At 58.3% G+C, this 19,301-nt stretch overlaps 1 protein-coding gene across 3 annotated transcripts in view; it reads right to left on the minus strand.

The window, feature by feature from the left end:
* The window catches only part of SLC12A7 (solute carrier family 12 member 7), a 79,553-nt gene extending 60,973 nt beyond the window's left edge, over positions 1-18,580 (minus strand). For all 3 annotated transcript variants that reach the window (XM_033110335.1, XM_033110338.1, XM_033110334.1), the window contains exon 1: positions 18,380-18,580. In XM_033110335.1, coding sequence (XP_032966226.1) covers positions 18,380-18,509 — 130 coding nt within the window. In that variant the 5' untranslated portion in view covers positions 18,510-18,580. The remainder of the gene's footprint in view (positions 1-18,379) is intronic.
* Between the last annotated feature and the right edge of the window lie 721 nt (positions 18,581-19,301).

Genomic DNA, 19,301 nt, shown 5'->3' on the forward strand with positions numbered 1-19,301 from the left:
ACAGACCCAGGCATGGTTGAAGAACTGCCCGGGCCAGCTGTTCTCGCCTGGGCAGAGTCCAGCGAAGTCAAGGTCACTTGTTCCCAGCGGCCTAGATGAGCTCTTTGTTGTCTGGCAGCACAAGAAATAAAGGCTGAATAACGCAGCTCTCCATCAGGACAGCTCGGGTCACACAGGCACGAGGACCCCACATCCTCCCTCTCCATGACATGAAGTCAATGCCGACAGACACAAAGAGCAGCGAGCCCACTGAGGGCCTGGGGCACATCTCGGCACGGACGCCCTTGCTATGGTTTCTTTCTTCCTTATCTTGTTGATGGAATTAACCTTCTCAGATGCACGAAAAGTGTCTTGCCCTTTATTGCTTTCCAGTGCTTAGCACAGCACCTGACACAGTATCTGTTGGCGCGCAGTAAGGATTTGCTAAAAAAGGAGCTGGGCCAACACACGGGGGGTTGTCAAGACCAGTACTGCCCGAGGCGGCGACCGCAGCCCACCTGGTTCCCATCTGTCCCCCCGACTGGAGTGGGGGTGTGTCGTGCAGGGGATCCTGCGGGGTGGCCTGCGGGGTCTGTGGGGTCTCTGCTCCCGTTCCCCACATAAGAACGCAGGACATGGTGAGGCCAAAAAGGAACACCCACGGAGCCATAGGTAGGGGAGTCACACCACTATACTCTCGCTGGCGGCTGGGTTGGAGAAACAGGAAACAGGAGCAACACAATTCTCAACCCTCACTGCGCCGCTTGCAGGCTCAGCCACCACCTTCTTGCTAGCCCCCTTTTTCTGCTAGCCTAGCCACGGCAGTTATATTAGTGCCCAATGGCTCACTGGTTACAGCTGACGGCCAACTAGCCACAGCTGATGGCCATTTGATCACAGTCGATGGCCATTTACTACCTGAGCCAGCACCTTTCTATGTGAGGCCGAGAGCCTGGAAACTGCTTTTTGGGGCTCTGTCCCCACAGGGTGTGTGTGGGGTGCATGTGTGTGGGAGGAGTGCGTGTGTGCCTGAGCACTTTGGCTTGGGTCTGCGTGCATTCTGTGAGTGTGTGTATGTGCCCACATGCACTCACTGTGTGTAGTACACGTCTTCCTATGTGGCCGGGGGCAGCCCGGGGCCCATCACCACACCGGCTCTGCGTGCCTGGGCAGTGGCTCTGAGGTTTTCTGCTTGTGCAGACACTAATCTGGACCCGCTCCCACACTGAAGCCAGGCCAATTTCCTCCGTCCACCCACACAGGCGCCCTCACCTTTCCCCACCACGTTCTTCAGGCTCCGGTTTATTCTCTCTCCTCCTGCTGCCCTCTGCAGTCGGGAGGAAGCCCTTGACACCCCAGGTCTGACAGCCTCACACAGCTCTTCCCCTGCTCACACCCCTGCTGACACTCAGTGAAGCCCTCATCCAGGAATATAGTCACTTCCTCGTCCTTCCTGGAATATTCTTATCCTTCCTAGAATATAGTCACGTGCGCTGGACATCAAAGGCACCTCCCCAAGGGGCCACAGACACCACCAGAGCACTCCTGCTGGCCCTTCGCAGGGAATGGGACACAGGGTGGACATATCCAGCTGGGGCCCTCACTGCTTAGGGACAACCATGCCTTTTGCCTCTGAGAGGGCAGCTGGGGCACTCCACTCCTGGGTGGCACCAGGCAGGTCTGGAAGTGTTTGGAGAGTAAACACCCCTCCTAGGCAAATACAGCCGCAGCCAGGCTCTGAGGCCACACAGCACACCAGCTGACAGGCAGGAGGGGGGCCCATGCTTACCCAAGGGACAGGAAGCTGAACCCCCTGATCAGGCCCAGGGTCTGGGGACTCCAACGTGCAGAGAAAAAAGCCACAGAGACACTGGGGGCACTGACTCGGGGAGACGTGAGGCCAGTCAGCGGGACCAAAGGTTGAGCCCTGGCCAATGACCAACAGCGAGCTTCAGGAAGGTTCCCGTGTCCTGGGCAACAGCCCCACCTTTGGCGGGAGAGGCACTGGGGGAGGACGTGTGAGGTGTGAAGGGACCACGCTGGCTGTTAAGGAATCAAGGATTTTCTGGAGGGTCAAGGTGAGGACAGAGTGAAGAAATAAAATGGACTCACTGTAGTCAAGCTTGTAAATTACTACAATGACATAGGCTGAGGCCTGAGGAAAGGATTTTGTTCTTGCTTTACCTGCCCGGGACTTAAAAGTCTGAACTCTCCAGTTACGCCTGGAGAAGATATACAAAGTGTGTGTGTGTGTGTGTGTGTGTGTGTGTGTGTGTTTGTGTGTACACACACACACAGAGGGTGCCAAGAAAAATGTACACACATTTTAAGAAAGGAGAAAACTGTATTAAAATTTTAATACCCAATATATACCGATAACAAAAGATGAATACAAGTCATGCGTATACATTTTTTTGGCACCCCAGTATATATATATATATAACTCCTACAGATAACCCTATGGTAACATCCTGAAGGACTAAGGTAAGAATGTTCACACGTCCAGACCACCCGATATCCAGTATCCAGACCACCGGTCATCTAGAGGGTTCGGACCAATCCAGAGACTAAGAACACAGGACTGATTCTTCTCAAGAGCATACTTTTCCAGGATGCCCACGTTCACCACTTCTATGCAACATAGTATTGAAGTCCTAGCCACAGCCATCAGACAAGAAAAAGGAATGAAAAGCATCCAAATTGGAAAGCAAGAAATAAAAGTGTCAATATTTGCAGATGACATGATACTATTTAAAGAGAACCCCAAAGAATCCACCAAAAAATCTCTTAGAACTAAATGAATTCAATAAAGTCATGGGATACAAAATTAATACTCAGAAATCAGTTGAATATTATACATTAAAAAAGAATACCTAGGAATAATTTTACCAAAGAGGTAAAAGACCTGTACTCGGAAAACTATAAGACACTGAAGAAGAAACAAATCAATGGAAGCACACTCGTATGCCGTGCTCACGGATAGGAAGAATTAACATCATTAAAATGTCCATAAGCAAGCTATAGAGTCAATGCAATCCCTATCAAAATACCAAGGGTGTTTTTCACAGAATTACAACAAATAATCCTAAAATGTATATGGAACCACAAAAGACTCCGAATAGTCAAAGCAATCTTGAGTAATAAGAACAAAGTGGCAGGTATCACGCTACCTAATATCAAACTACACTACAAGGCTATAGTAATCAGAACAGCATGGAACTGGCATAAAAACAGACACATAGACAATGGAACTGTACAGACAGCCCAGAAATAAACCCACACCTATGTGGTCAATTAATCTGCAATGAAGGAGGCAAGAATATGCAATGGGGTAAAAACTGTCTTTTCAATAAATGGTGCTGGGGAAATTGGACAGATACACACACAAAAATGAAACGGGACCACCTTCTTACTACATATACAAGAATAAACTCAAAATAGATTAAAGACTTAAATGTAAGACCTGAAACCGTAAAACTCGTAGAAGAAAACATAGACAGTAAACTCTCTGACATTGCTTTTAGCAGTATCTTTCTGGATATATCTCTTTGGGCAAGGAAAACAAAGAAAAAAAATAAACAAATGGGTCTACATCAAACTAAAAAGTTTTTACACAGCAAAGGAAACCATCAACAAAACGAAAAGACAACCTACTGACTGGGAGAAGATATTCATCTTCTGACAAGGGATCAATATCCAAAACATATAAGGAACTCATACAACACAGCATCAAAAATACAAACAATCTGATTTAAAAAAATGAATAGACATGTCACTGACGAGGACATACAGATGACCAATAGACATATGAAAAAAGGCTCCACATCACTAACCATCAGAGAAATGCAAATAAAAACCATAATGAGATAACATTTCACTCCTGTCAGAATGGCCATCATCAATAAACCAACAAACAACAAGTGCTGGTGAGGATGTGGAGAAAAGGGAACCCTCAGGATTGCAGACTGGTGCAGCCACTATGGAAAACAGTATGGAGGTTCCTCAAAAAAATTAAAAATAGAACTGCCTTATGACCCAGCAATCCCACTTCTGCATATTTACCTAAAGAAAACCAAAACGCTAATTTGAAGAGACATGTGCACCCCTATGTTCATTGCAGCGCTGTTTACAGTAGCCAAGACGTGGAGGCAGCCTAAGTGCCCATCGAGAGATGACGGGATAAAGAGGAGGTGGTGCATTTATACAATGGAATGTCACTCAGCCATGACAAAGCATGGAATCTTCCCATTTGCAACAACCTGAACGCACCTAGAGGGGATTGTGCCAAGCGAAATAAGTCAGACAGAGCAATACAAATACTATATGATCTCACTTATATGTGGAATCCTGAAAAAAAAAATAAATGAATGAACAAAACAGAAAGGGACTCAGATACAGAGGATAAGCTGATGATTGCCAGATGGCAGGAGGGTTGGGGGAGTGACTGAAAAAGGGGAAAATGGCTTAAGAAGTACAAAGTGCCAGTTATAAAAATAGTCATGGGGATGTAAAGTTCAGCATAGAGAATACAATCAATAATAAGGTAAAAACGACGTATAGTGTCAGGTGGGTTCTCGGCTAGTCAGTGGGATCATTTCATGAGGTGTATAAATGTCCAACCGCTGTGCTGTGATGAGACCACCATTGCAGACATACCTGAGACTAACATAATATTGTGTGTCAACTGTACTTGACAAATAAATTTAAAAATAAAATAGTAGAAAGGATCTACTTTTTACTGTAAGAACCCTATGTTTTTCTTTCTTTGATCCTTGACTAATTCGTTACCATTTATTTCTAGCTAAGCCCGGGTTCATTTACACTCAGTTGACAAGGGCGGGTGCAGATGGAAAGGGGGCATAGGACCAGGCCAGGTCTGCGAATGTACATAATGCCACCAAACTGTACACTTAAAAATGGGCAAGATGGTAAATGTTGTGTTTTGTATGTTTTAGCACAATTGAAAATTAGATCTAAAAGGCCTGTGCAGGTCCCAGGGAGTCTGAGGGCAGAGGGCCACCGGGAGAGTTCCCGGGGTCTGTGTGGGGTCAGCCTGAGACCCCAGGCACAGGAGGCCGACTTCCAGCATTCCCTGATGTGAGGGCCGGAGCCAAGTTCCCCAGACCCTGCCTTCCTGTCCCCCTGGAGGTGTGCCAGGAGAAGCGTGCTCAGGGCTGGCGAGGGCGTGGCTTCCAGGTGTCGGGCCAGCATGCGTCCGGCCTTCCCCAGGGGCCAGGCCACGAATGAACGTGAGAGCACCTAGCACTGGCCAGCATTGTCTGGGGAGGAAAATCACAGGCTCCACCGTGGGGAATAACCGACATGGTCAAACAGGAGGAAAGAAAAGACTCTGGCTGGGGTCACAGGCACGAAAGCGAGAAGCCTGCTTCCAGGGCCGGCGTCATTCTGAAGCCTGGTGACTCAGAAGGAGAAGGTGCCCGCTGTCGTCAGCCTGCACAGACTGCACTGCTCACTGTCATCGGATCCTGAGCCTGGGGTCAGACCACGGGGGAGGGGCAGCCCCGCCAGGGCAGCCCAGGGCGTGATCTCCAGTTTCCCCTAAAGAAGAAAGTTTAAAAACCCAAGAAGCTTCTGGTGTTACCTCCACAATTTTATTTCTGGGTGTGGTTCAGAAAAAATTCTGAAAATCACCTAAAATTTGGCTTGTTTGCTTACGGGAGGCTCAGCTGCCGTGGTGATGCTTCTGCTGCTCCCCTCCCCCACCAAGGTGGCCACCCCTCCAGAATCTCCCAGAAGCCACAGCACTTGCTTCAGCCAGTGCCCGATGGGTCCTCTGGTGGGGTTGGCCGTGAGGAGGGACCCTGGTGGCAGTGTCCTGAGCAGGGCGCCCCACTGAGGGTCTTTGCAGCATCGTGGCAATTCCGTGGGGGGCAGTCCCTGAGCCCCAACATGTGCCAGAGGACCCTGCAGTAGGGTAGGGGAGCGGGGGCAGGACCTTCCTCTCCCCAGGCCTAAAGTACAGAGGGAAAGGTTCCACCCGCCAACCCCCAGAGCGGACATGTGGGGGGGTCCCCCAAACCTGCCCCAGCCCCCTGCTTGGTGCCCTGAGTAGTGAGGAGGAGGAGAGAAGGTTCCTTCTTTCTCTGAAGCGCAGTCTCAGGCACAGTGTGGGGAGCTGTGCAAGGAGAGACACTTCGGGGCCTTCCAGGGGAGCCCAGAGGGAGGAGCAGCAGATGGGAGGTACAGGACAGGGCCAGCTGGGGTCACAGGAGGAGGAGAAAGGAGGGGACAGGGCCTGGGGGCAGAGGTGGAGGGGACACTGCCCAGGGAGCCCTGTGGTGGGGCAGGGGGCAGTCCAGGACCCCAGACAGGATTCTGATGGGAAGGGTGGTCTGGGGGTGGTGACAGGCCGCAGGTCAGCGGGACAGGGAGAAGGCTGAGTGAGGCTCTGAGGTTGGGCTGGAACCTTCTGGAAGGCCTCCCTGTCCCTGCGGCCTCTGGCAGGGTCTGGCTTGGTGAAGAGAGGCCCCAGAGGTGGCCCCAGGACCAGGGGAGCTCACAGACTCAGGCTGGAGGCCGAGGTTGGGCACCAGACACGGGTCTGACAAACCCACACCTGCTCCCACTGCAGGGCCTTACGCACGGTCCTCCCCGCCCCCTACTGGCCGGCCTGTTACTCGCCCAGCGGTCACCTGGAGGCCAGCGGCCCTGGGCCCCACTCTCCAACCTACAGGACCCCACACCCTGATGCCTCCCCCACGGTGCCCCACAGAGCCCCAAAAAGCATGGCTAGCAACTTTTCAGTGGTCACTGAAGGTCACTATCTCCCCTGAGGTTTCCACCCCCTCGAGCTCACTGCTTGGACTGCAGACATTATCCGCCCCCATCCCTGGTGGGGCCACATGGGGCCCCTCCCGAAACCTGCAAACAGGAGCGACCAGGACCTGCTCCCCGTGCAGCCCGCCTCCTGCCCAGTGAGGTGCTGCCCACACAGCAGACGGCGCAGACACGGCCTCCGCGGCCAGCAGCCCAGGGCCCAGCCACAGCCCCAGCAGCAATGGGTCCAGTGGTCAGCGACTGCCCCACTTCCACTCAGGACCAGCCACAGAAAGCAAACACTCCCCGGCCACCCACACAGGTTGCCCCTTCTAGCCCCCCGCCTCCAGTCTCCCCAGGCCCACAGCCCCCCCAGGGTACCTGCATGCCCCTCTCTCAATAGTGATGTTCTCCCACTTGTCTGCCTCCCCGGGAGTCCTGGCCACAGGACTCAGCTCTGCCCGTTGGCACTGGAGGTTTTTGTTCACGTCCACAGCCTGGTTCGGAAGTGGGCCCTGCCCCAGGGACTTTGCGCGGCTGTCCCTGGGCTGGTTACCCAGGCAGCTGGGGCGTCTCTTCCTGGAAGTGGCCTTTGCCAGGGAGGTTCTTCCTGCTCACTCCAGCAAGCAGTCAGGACCCATCAGAACCCACGGGCAGGCGGTACCTGAGCTGTGCTGGCAAGCGGTAGGTGACACACATGTTTCTGAGGTGATGCCGTGGATTCTGCCGGGATATTTTGTCATTCCCACTAAGTCACATGTCCTTCATTAATCACCATGCTGGGGCTCCAGGGCCCGGGCAGAATGCCGCTCCAGGGGAAGTCACAGCACCGCATCCTGTGCCCGCAGTGACAGGGAGCCGCCACCTCCACGTGCTGGGTGGCCCCTGCTGCCTTGGCCACTTCCAAGGTCCCTGCTGCCCTCACCCACTGTGCTCATCGCCCGGCCCTGCCTGGTCTTCTCAGACCTCCTGTCACCCACCCCTGGATATCTCCACCTCCAGTGGCTTCACACCAATCCCACCCTGCCTCAGGGGCCAGTCCAGGTGCCCCCACAGCGTGTCCCCCAGGCTTTGTCTGAACACCTACTGGGGGTGGGGGGTGGGGGGTGGGGCCGCGCCTCCTGGAGACCACAGCGCACGGTGGACACTTGACAGACATGCTCCCGTAACGGGGGCTCACACTTGGGGGGCTGTCTTTGGGCCCAGGTCTTTGCCCTCAGGCTGTCGCCAAATGGGAGGGCTCCCACTTGCCCAGTACGAAGGGCAAAGGGCCCAGGGCCAGAAGCAGGAACACCAGCCGCCAGAATGAGCACCAGGAACCAAGCACGGGCCCCTTTGATTCAAATACACGTGCGGAAGAACAACACTCAGCCGCAGGAAAACCACACAGCGGCCAGTCAGCCAGCCCCTGGGCCAGTCAGTCTCTGGCGCTGTTCCTGGCTCTGTGTGCACACGACGGACGGACGCAGGCAGGTGCTGCATGTGCCCGAGGCCTGGCCTCGTGTGTGGGCCTCTGCATTTCTGTCCCCGTCCCTGCCCTTTGCCCCACGGCCTGTCCTCAGCACCAGGACTTGCACACTCACCCCCTACTGGGTTTTCAAGTCACAACCTGGCTTCCAAGTGAAGCCTGTTACCAAACGTAGGCAAAGTGCAAAGGGCTGCGGGGACATAGTGCAGGTGGGCAGGGGCCCAGTGCCAAGCGAGGCCTCCCCCCAGGACTCCAGGGGACGCCTGGCTGTGTAAGAGTGGCAGTGACGTAGTGCCCTGTGCTCTGTGCCACCATGCCAGGGCCAGGACTTGGGTCTGTGCAGCACACTGGGCAGTGGGGGTGCAGGGGAGCTGCTCTGGCTGGGGGAACGGGTGGGACCTATGGGCCCTGGAGGGTGGGGGTGGCACCACCTCCCCGGCGCTTCCTGGGAGAGCAGCCTTGGGTGACTCAGCCCCTGGCCAAGCTGCACTTTGGAGCTGGGTCTGCTTCAGGCGTTGATTTCCGGCTCAGGTCCCAGCCTCCAGGGTTCCTTTGATCACCCCTCAGTCCCAGTGTCTCCACTGGCTCCAGGACACAGTGGTCACCTCCCTGCTGGGGTCCAGCCTCCTTCTCCTAGGACGGCCTCAGGAGGCCCCAGGCTCCAGCTGCAGGGTGGGTGCCCCAGCAAGGGCTGGGGGTCTGGGCTGGGGCTGCTCACTCTAGATGTAGACAGTGGTGCTGCCCCACGGGGATGCCACTTGGGTGGTGGGTAAAGGCACTACATTGCCTGTAGTGCTCCCGAACTACCTTGCAGGCAAACCCAGCCAGCCAGCCCCTGCAGGCACCACTCAGAAAGCCAGCTGCTGTGACCCAGCCCAGACTGGTGGCTTCACACACACACACACACACACACACACACACACGCACACACACGCACACACACGCACAGGCCTGTGCTCACTGCTCTGGGGCCAGAACTCTGAGATCAAGGAGACTCAGGGCCGCACTCCTTCCGGAGGCTCCAGGGACGGCCCTGCTGCCTTCTCCAGCTTCTGGGGCTACAGGTGGCCCTGGACTGTGGCTGCGTCACTCCCGTCTCCTTCTGTGTGTGTGTTCCCTTCTGTATCTCTTACAAGGACACTTGTCACTGGATCCAAGGCCACGCAGATCATGCAGGAGGGTCTCCTCACCCCCGTGTCCTTAACTTAACCCATCTGCAAAGAGCCTGTTTCCAAATAAGGCCACGTTCACAGGAATCGGGGTTAGGACATGAGCATAACGTTTGGGGGCCACCATTTAGCCCCCTACAAACCTCAAAACAAAAACAGGATTCAGGTCTAAACTTGGACGTATGTGGGCCCCAGGGAGTCACTCCCTCAGCGTCCTGCACACAGTGGGACCGCTTCCGACAGCTGGACACGCGGCCGTCCCCTGTGCCCTGTCCCAGTGGATCTGACCGGAACGCCATGGTCCCGACTATAGAAGGGGCCTCGGGGCAGCAGCAGGTCCACTCCTGGAGTCCCCCAAGGCCCCATAAATGGGGTCCACCGTTACCCGCGTGGGTCTGGCCGGCTGGTCCTCCTTCACACACAGGAAGATGGGGAGGCCTCCCTGGCCTCTGCTAAGCCTGGTGGGCTTCCTGTGGAGGGGAGCTGGGCTGGTGACAGCACCACAGGTGACCTGTGGGTGCACACACGCCAGAACGGGGGCTGAGGGCAGTGCACCAGGGGATGGGCCATGGGTGAAGGCACCCCAGCAGGGGCTCAGCTTCTCACGAGGCCCCACACCCCAACCAAGAGGGCACAGCCTGGCCGACACTCAGGACAGTAGGGCCTGGTCCACCCAGCAAGATGTGGCTCACGCTGAGAGAAATGGTCCCTGCAGGGGAGGGGCTGGTGGTGCTGGAGAAAAGGAGCCTGGTGAACCCCAATACCTGTCCACTCAACCATCCTTCCCACAACAGGCGGTGGCCCACCTGAACCTTGTGCAGCCACATCCCACTTCAGCGACCCAGCTCCCTGGGGATGGACGTCATCGGAAGTGGGTTCTGTGAGCGGCCCTGCCGCTATCCTGGAGGGCATCACCTTCCCTGGAAATGGGCAGATGGGGGCGCGTCAGAGCACAGGCACCCTGTCTGTTTTAGGCGTGCCTCAGGCCACCAGGCCCAGGACATGCTCAGCTAAGAAGACCTCTGGTCACAGACGCGGGAACGTGGCCACCTGCAACTCTGCCTCTGGAACGAGGAGGCCACAGGCCTCAGGGCATGAAGGGCCCAGCAGGGACAAGGCCAGCTGAGCCGTTTGAGGCCAGGATGCTGCAGGTGAGCTGCCCAGGGGCTCACTGCGTCTCTGCATCACTCAGCACGCCCCGGGCCTCCCCCAGGGGACCCTCAGGAAGGCTGCTCCCAATCGCAGCTGCAGAGAGGACCTGCGGTGTGTCAGCACCTGGGTAAGCCTTTGGACTCATGCGGCCCAGGCCGGATTCGCAGGTGGCTCGGAACCCTGCAGAGTCACGCGGTGGGAGCAGTGTGTGTGGGGGGCACTGTGAGGGCCTGGCCCACAGAGGCTGACTGCTCGCCTGTGCAGTGGCTGGGGGAGACCCAGTCCTGCGGTTCCTGCAGCCCCCTCCCAGGTGCAGGGCACCGGGACCCTGCAGGTTCTGGCAGGTCCTGCTGAGGCGGCAGCTGGCTCGTTCCTGGGGGGGCACCGTCATCCCTGAGGCTCATCTGCACACTGGCTGCCCCCAGTTTGTTAGCACTGTGGACACAGGCAAACTGGGGGTTACCTGCTGGCTCACTCCCCCTGCCGGCCGCCCCCCAGGAGGTGTCCCTCCTATAAATGGGGATGGGGCTCAGTGATGCACCGGTGGGGCCTGCCCTCCCTTGCTGAGGATCTTGGCAGCACTCACTGTGTCTCCAGGGGGACAGGAGCACTCAGGTCTCCAGGCAACGAGGCAACACAGAGCCCAGGCCCCCGGGGGAGGCTCAGGTGGGCTGAGGGGGGAGCATGGGTCCCGATGGAGGTGGCTGCCGGGCAGGGAGCCTCGGCCAGGGGAGGCAGGCTGTGAGCCTTCGTCTGGGGAGGTCCCAGGGCCCTGCTGTGACAACTCAGGGGGACCTCAAGGTGGGCCACGACGGCTGTTCAGGGGCGCCCACTGAGGGCTCAGGGCGGAGCAGAGCCGCACGCCACGGAGGAGGCTGAGCTGAGACGAGCCTGCCTGCGGTGCGGGGGGTGCCCGTGGGCTCCACAGTTGGACAGTTTATCTGTGAGCGTGGGCATAACAGGCACCACAGAACAGACATTTATTGCCTCTGTCTTGGGGGCTGGAAGTCTGCTCGGATATTGGCTCAAACGTCTTTCTGGATGTTTTTGTGAAGGTGTTTTTGGATGAAATTATCACTTAAATCGGTGGACTTTGGGTAGAGCAGACTGCCCTCCCTACTGTGGGTGGGCTTCGTGCAATCAGCTGAAGGCTAACCTCTGAGAAGGAAAGAACGCTGCCCGCAGAGACGGCCGCGGACGAAGTGCAGCTCTTCCCCAGGTCTCCCGCCCACTGGCCGCCCACACGTGTTGGACTCACCACGCCACAGTCACTGGCCGCCCGCACGTGTTGGACTCACCACGCCACAGTCGTGGGAGCCAGCGCACTGGTGGGTCTGCTTTTCTGGGGCCCTAACAACTGCTCTTCCCACGTTTTCTCCCTCAGGTGTCTGCAGTGAGCATTGCGGTTCAGCACAGCTTTGAGGGAAGCTTCCAGAGCACTCAAGGCCCCCAGCCCACCCAGTGCCAGTGGGGGTGACGTTGGGACCAGGGCTGCTAACAGAGGGGCTCTGGCAGCCTGCACCAGGCGAGGACGGGGGCCACGTCCACCGGGCAGCACACCGTGTCCCCTCACTCACCGGGCGTCCAAGACACGAGTGAGGTGATGACATGGGACTGCTCTGCAAACTGCAGAGTGAGGGCAGGTGGGACAGCAGCTCTGCTGAGGCGGGAGAACACGTGCACGCACACGCTCCCTTCCCGCAGCTGACACACGGCCTGTGCACCGTGGGCTCCAACACACCTAGTGCCAGCCTTGCCTCGCACGCCCTCTCGGTGCCCAGGGCCGGCCCCCGCAGGCTGCACAGCCGCGTGTCCTGGTCCCTGAGTCTGCAGCCCGCGTCACCCCAGGCAAGTCCTCCCGTCTGAAGGAAGGCCCCTCCACAGCAGGAAGCGGGACCTTGATCCCCCCAGGGCTGAGGCTGCTGTGCCTCTTGCGTCTTCACTGTCCCAGGACGGGGGCGGGGGGCGGGCGGGGGCGGTATGAATGGCCATCCCGGGCCTGCCGCCCCCCCCCCCCCCCCCCCCCGGGGTCTGCAGGCAGGAAGCCGCCAGCGCCAGCGGCCCTTCTCCCCCTCCACGACAGCACAGCACGGAAGAGGTCACACAGAGAGTTATTTGAAACAGGAAGGTCCCTGGACAAAAATGTCTCCTGTCAGAGGCCTGAATTTGCACCGTGCTGAGAGCAATTTAGATTAAAAAGGACCCACTCCTGGGAGAGCCCTGCATGGAGGGATCGATTTAATGAGACTGGCCTCCCAGAAAGGAAACAAGAGACCGGGCTCTCTGGCAGGAACAGGCTGCAAGGGGAGGTGTTTAGTTCCCTCTTGGCCCTTCCCTCCTGTTTGCTTTTTTTTTTTTCCGTATTTTTTTCTACTGTGGTAAACTAACTATACATAACATAAAACGCACCACTTTACCCATCTTAAGCACCTAGTTCCACAGCATTAGGCACATTCACACTGCTGTGTAACCACCCCCACCACCTTCTCCAGAACTCACTCATCGTCTCAGACTGAACCTCTGTCCCCATTAGACCCTCACTCCCCGTCCCCGCCCCCAGCGCCTGGCACCACCGTCCACTTCCTGTCTCTGAGTCTGACCACTCCAGGGACCTCGTGTAAGAGGAATCACATAGCATTTGTCCTTTGTGTCTCATTTATCTCTCTCAGCACTGTCCTCAAGGTCTGTCCATGCTGTGGCCGGTGTCAGAGTGTCAGAATCACAGTCCACTGGACGGATGGACCCCTTGTGTTTGTCAATGAACACCTGGGCGGCTTCTACATTTCGCAGTGTGGACTGACTACATGCAGGATGGGCAGCCAGGACTGGGGAGCCCGGGAGCCCCAGTGTGGGGGGTGCAAACAGCAGCCGGGGGTGGGGGCCCAGACCTCTGTGCAGTGATTGTCTCACTGGAGATTAGAATTCCATTTACAGAAACCTGGGGTGGCCAGATGGCTCAGTTGGTTAGAGCGTGAACTCTGAACAACAGAGTTGCCGGTTCGATTCCCACATGGGCCAGTGAGCTGCGCCCTCCACAACTAGATTGAAGACAACGAGCTGCCGCTGAGCTGGCAGTGGGGCAGCCGGATGGCTCAGTCGGTTAGAGTGCGAGCTCTCAACAACACGGTCGCTGGTTCAATTCCCACATGGGATAGTGGGCTGTGCCCCCTGCAACTAAGATTGAAAACGGCGACTGGACTTGGAGCTGAGCTGCGCCTCCACAACTAGATTGAAGGACAACGACTTAGAGCTGATGGGCCCTGGAGGAACACAGTGTTCCCCAATATTCCCCAATAAAATTTAAAAAAAAAAGAAAGAAACCTGACAGGTGAGTCGGTGCCTCAAAACCCACCTCCACCCACCCCCACCTCTCCCACTCAGCACCCACCTCCCCCACCCTGCCCCGTATACAAAGAAGCCACACTGAACATTAACAGCAAAGAAGAGCAACAAAGGACGTGCCTCCAAGCGCTTTCTATAAGAAATCACCACGCCGAGAATTCTCGGGCATCAGGGTGACCAGGCCCTTGGGTGTTCTGGATGGCTGCTCCGGTTGCTCCGTGAGGCGGCTCACAGATTAACAAGCGGCCGTGCTCCATAAAATATTTAAGGGAACGAAAACGGAGCCTGCACGCCTGGGGGCTCCCCGACACCAGAGCCGCCTCCACCCTGGGTCAGTCGGTTCCTGCCTGGCAGCGGAGAAGGAACCCTGCCCAGAAGAACCTGCCTCCAGCACACACCCGTGACGGACTGTCACGAAGTTCTGTAAAAAGCACAGATGCACCATCTGGGCAGGGGTGAGGGGGTGTGGGTGTTCCGGGGGGTCCACAGACCCGCTGAGGGCCTGTCACAGAGGATGACCTGGGGACCAGCTGGCCCTCCATCCCCCCACACCCTCAGCTGTGGAGCTGGAGACTGAGGTGCCCACGCTGCCCGGCGACGGCAGTGCCTGACCAGGCCAGTCCCCTCGGCTCCCGCTGCCCAAGTGGACAGGCTGCCCGGTCCTCGTGTGCCCTTGGCCAATGCAGATGGCCTCTGCTGGCCCTATCAGCCCAGAGGGTGCCTCCTCACAGACACCCCCGTGGAAGTGGCAGGCTGCTGTCCACCGACCCTGACCCACAGGCCCCTACCTCTGCCCTGCTGACTTCCAGAACCTTCCACTCAGAGTCTGCTTCAGGTCCAGCCCATCCCAGACCATGGAGACACAAGAAGGCGGAGGGGAATCTGGCTCCTGGGGAGTCAAGCTGACCTCAGTGCAGTGTGGCCCTGGGGGACAGTCACAGGAGAAGGGGGTGAGTAAGTGTGTGTCCCTTGGGCCACCTCCCCCCGTGGCCTTGAGCTGGTTGTGACCCTCCCCAAATGTCCTCAGGGCAGCCTTGCGCAGGCTCTCCTTCCAGGCTGGGACCCTCTCCCTTTCCTCTGCCCTCCAGCTGAGGGCGAGGGGGAAACATGTCCATCGCATGTCTTGATTCTGGATCTGGGAATCCTCTGACAATCCCACGAAGGAACTGCATGGGGGCTCCCGCCAGCACCCCTTTACTGGGAATAAGCAGAGAACGATGGTTCAGTCTTGCTCACCTGGAACCCCCCAAACCACGTGTGACCTTTCCAGCCCCACTGCAGTGCAGCCAGACCTTTCCTGGGAGACCAGAATGCTCTGTGGTCCCCTCACACATCCTGTCTCGTTCCTGCCCTGGGCTTGCTCACAGGATGCAACCACATTGGGGGCGGGCAGGGAGTCACACCTGGCGCTCCGACACAGGCATCCTGTCCCAGCACAGACTCTCCGCCCCTGCTCTCGCGCTGGCCAAACCCCAATGGCTCAGCAGCACACTGTGGTGTGTGCTGGGCTCTCACGGGACCCCCTGGGAACCTTAGCTGAGCCATGCACAGGGACCGGACAGGGACGCAGAGCTGGGCTCCTGTCCTGACACCACAGCATGCTCTCGGCACGCACGCACTGGAGGGAGCTGGTCTGGGGGCAAAGTCTGATGGCAACTGCGGTTCCCACTGCAGGCTGGACGCTGCAGGGAGGCACCGGGGGACCCATGCGGAGTTAGGACCCTGTGAGCTCCAAGGATTAGAAGTCCCTTCATCACCACCCCACACACACACCTGGAAGTGAACTTGAACTAGTGCCCACAGCACTCCACTTCCTGGCTAGGACCGAGGCTGCCAATAAAGCCTGTTTCGTTTTTTAAACTTAGCGTCAGTGTCTAAATGAAATGTTGAATAATAGGGCTTTTGTTCTCACATAGTGGGCACGACACAAAATCATTTCATTGACCACTGGCTGGAACGCCTGCACCCTGGAGCCCAAGGTCTATTGGCAAAGACTGGCCAGCCAAGCGTGGACAGGCAGTGGCCACAGGCTCAGCACCATTTCCAAAGCTGAGGGCTGAAGTGGGGCAATAGCCAGGATGGCCGTCCCCACCTAGGTCCTCAGCCGCTGAGGGCAGTGATGGGGAGGGAGGGAGGCCTGCCCCCTAGACAGCAGCTCACAGGGAGCAATGAAGGTGGGTGTGGGAGAATTTGAGGGCCAGGTGGGATCCCCTGGCCCCAAACACATTGAGGACTCGGGCAGCACCCTTCTTCCACCAGCCTAAGGGTGAAAATCTCAGCAGCCCCATGGAAAGTGGAAAGACCTGAGCAAGTCTCCTGGCACCAGACGCTTCCCCAAGGTCCCAGGCCAGCGTGCTGGGTGCCGAGGGCCAGCAGGGCAGACGAGGCCTGAAAGTGGGTGCACTGTAGGAGGACCTGGAGGGTCAGCTGACCCAGGGCCGCACCCCATGATGGGACAGTGCCCACTGGGAGTCCATCTTCCAGCCCAGAGGAAGGCTGAGACCCCATCCCTGTGGGGAGAGCGTGGCAGCTGAGCAAGCGCCATGCTGGAGTCAGCAGGGAACCGGACTACCACCTTCAGGGTCCGAGGGGCAGGGAGTGTGGACCCAGCTCTGCCGCCCAGGAGAACCAGCTCCTCTCACAGGGCAACCACTGTCAGGAAGCCCTCACCCAGGCTCTCATGTGGTTCTTTCTCTCAGCCACACTCTCCCCGAAATCTCCACTCACTCCCTTCATCAAAGCCATTTCACTCAGACTAGGCTGGGGGTCGTAAGAGCTCAGAGAGATGATCTGATCTGATCGGGCTCTGATTTATTCTAATCAATGACCTGCGGAGTCACCTGCTTACAGAGTAAAACAAAGGACGGTGTCCCTGGGTGAGCAGGAGCAGGAGATGGCTCAGCTCCCGTCTGCAGGGCACCCTCCCTCCGCCTCACCCACAGCACTGTTGCAGGGGTGTGGTGGAGAGGGCCTGCCTGCTCTGGGGTTGAGGCCACAGGTGCACAGCACGTGACATATGCCCCTCCTGGAGCTGAAGGAATGATTGCCAGGGTTAGAGGGTGACGGGGAGGGAGCAGGACCTAAGAACCAGCTGCCACCAGAATGACAAGAGTCCTGTCCACATGTCCACAGCTGACCGAGAGCTCAGAGCACACCTGCACCAACATGCACATCCCCACCTGTGCCAATGGTGCTGTCGTAGAGAGCAGGAGGCTGAGACACACACACCTACACCTGCACGCACACGCACATCAGGAGGCCCCTGCTCACCTGGGGAGGCACTGCTCAGGTGTCACCATGGCGCTGAAGCGTTTCCCAGTAACTCAACGGAAGGCCTTAAGCAAGCATCTGAAACCTCAGCCCTCACTGTGTGCACACACACGACACTCGCACGCACTGAGTTTCCCAGGGGAGGCCCTTCTACCTGAAGAGCCGCCTACCTCCCCACAGCTGACCTGCAGGGACCACTGGGCACTGGAGAAGCTGCAGGTGGCTGGGACAAACATCAGCCCAGAAGTAGCCAAGCTCTGGAGGGCAAGCGAGCGCCCGCCCAAGGGCTGTCTGCCCAGGTAGCAGGTGGGGTGAGGCCAAGCCCCTGGGTAGGCCTGGGTCCTGGGCACCTCTGTCCCAGGCAGGGGTCAGTGCTCTGGGATCTCAGGAGGGAGAGGAACAGCACTGGAGGGACAGACTCAAGCAGCCTTTCAGATTCAGTCAAGCCCTGCTCCTGAGCCCTGTCACCAGAAACCAGGCTTGGCCCTGTCCCGACATGTCTCCACCCTCCCCTCCCAGGGCTGTGGGTGCCACACCTCAGTGAGCAGTGAGTGGCCTGGAGGAACACACTCTGTACATCCCCCCACAGAGGGACCGTCCTGGCTGCCAACACTTCCGTCAAGTCCAAAGGTCCACAAAGACAAACGTTAGATGGTTACAGGCAGGTGGGGTCACTGAGGGAAGATCACAAACCCAGCGACTGACCAGAAGGGCTGTCCTTATTATAAAAGCACAGCTCTGACAGGAGGCCTCACGACCCTGGGGCGGTGGCATTAGAGGGACAGGAGGCCAGCAGGACACTTCTTTCTCAGTCCCCAAGGCCTCTCCCTACACACCCCTTACACACCTGCGGATGCGACTTGGACCGCACTCTGCGCTCCAGGAGCCAGATTAAAGGGCCTGGGAGCTGTCACCAGCCAACCCCTAGGACACTGCCCCGGCATTCCCCCCCTAGGCCCCCGGACAGGGCAGACTGCCGGCGGCGGTGGGGCTGCGGTCAAGGCTTCCGAGGGGAGCGCTGTGGATGCACCACACCGGCTCAACCTAGCGCTGACCACAAGCGACACGCGTGTCTCCAAGGCCAGCGCCTCTGCAGCTCTCCCTCCCCTGCCACCCGCCACACGCCCGCGACTCTACCGACCTCGCCCGGCCCGCAGGGAGCCGCGGCCCGAGCCAACGCCTGCACTCCCCCGAGGGGACGTCCCCGGCCGGCAGCACCTACCGTAGCGGCTTGGCTCGCGGCCGTAACTCAGGATGGGCAGCGCATCCACGCGCGGCGGTTCCGGGACGGCTGCGGGGCCGGGTTCCCCCGCCCCGCCTACCGCGGGGGTCACCACGAAGCGCTGGGACATGGTGGCCTCCGGTCCCCGGGTGCCGCGAAGGCTGCGGGACGCGTGCCGGGCCTGTGCGGCCGCGGGCGGGGCCGGAGGTGCGCGGAAGAGGGCGGGGCGGGGGCGGGGCGCGGCTGGTGGGGCGGGGCTGGCACCCGGGGAGGAGGCCGGAGCAAGGACCCTGCGCGGTCAGGGACCCGGGAGGAGCCGGGAGCGCGGGCGGGTGCATGGGAACCCGGGAGGGGGCGTCGGGCCGCCAGGGCGGACGTGGTCGCCAACCGTGCGACACAAAAGCTTTGATAGCGTAGTCAGTCGTGTCCCTCGCAAACAGCACGCCCTCGGGGGTCGCGCTGCAAGACCTGGGAGACCCCGTCGCACCTCAGGCGGTCAGGGGTCAGCGCGCCAGGGCCCAGCCCTGGGGACGCTCAGGCCAAGGGACGCCCGGGATCTCTGATCCCGGATGGATGGCCATCACCCCTAGCGCCAGGATAGGTGGCCAGGACAGGTGGCCCGGACGACCGACCACGCCCACTGAGGGCCGGTAGCAAAGCTCCAGGAGGGAGGGAGGGTGGAGACTGCTAGTCCGTGGGGCTTGAGGGAGAGACGCCCCAAGACTCACCCGGGAGAGTGCAAGGCGGGAAAGAGGAGGTGAGGCAGGGAGTCGGGGGTGGAGACCGACTCACCCGGAAATCTGGGTGAGAACCAGCCATTCTGCGTACAGCATCCTGCAACACCTGCAGCAGCCACAGGTTAATATTATGGTACTGCGCTGCCACTTTGCACTTATCCGTGTACAGCTACACTATGCAATAT

The sequence above is a fragment of the Rhinolophus ferrumequinum genome, chromosome 7 (assembly GCF_004115265.2).
Source record: "Rhinolophus ferrumequinum isolate MPI-CBG mRhiFer1 chromosome 7, mRhiFer1_v1.p, whole genome shotgun sequence".
Classification (NCBI taxonomy): domain Eukaryota; kingdom Metazoa; phylum Chordata; class Mammalia; order Chiroptera; family Rhinolophidae; genus Rhinolophus; species Rhinolophus ferrumequinum.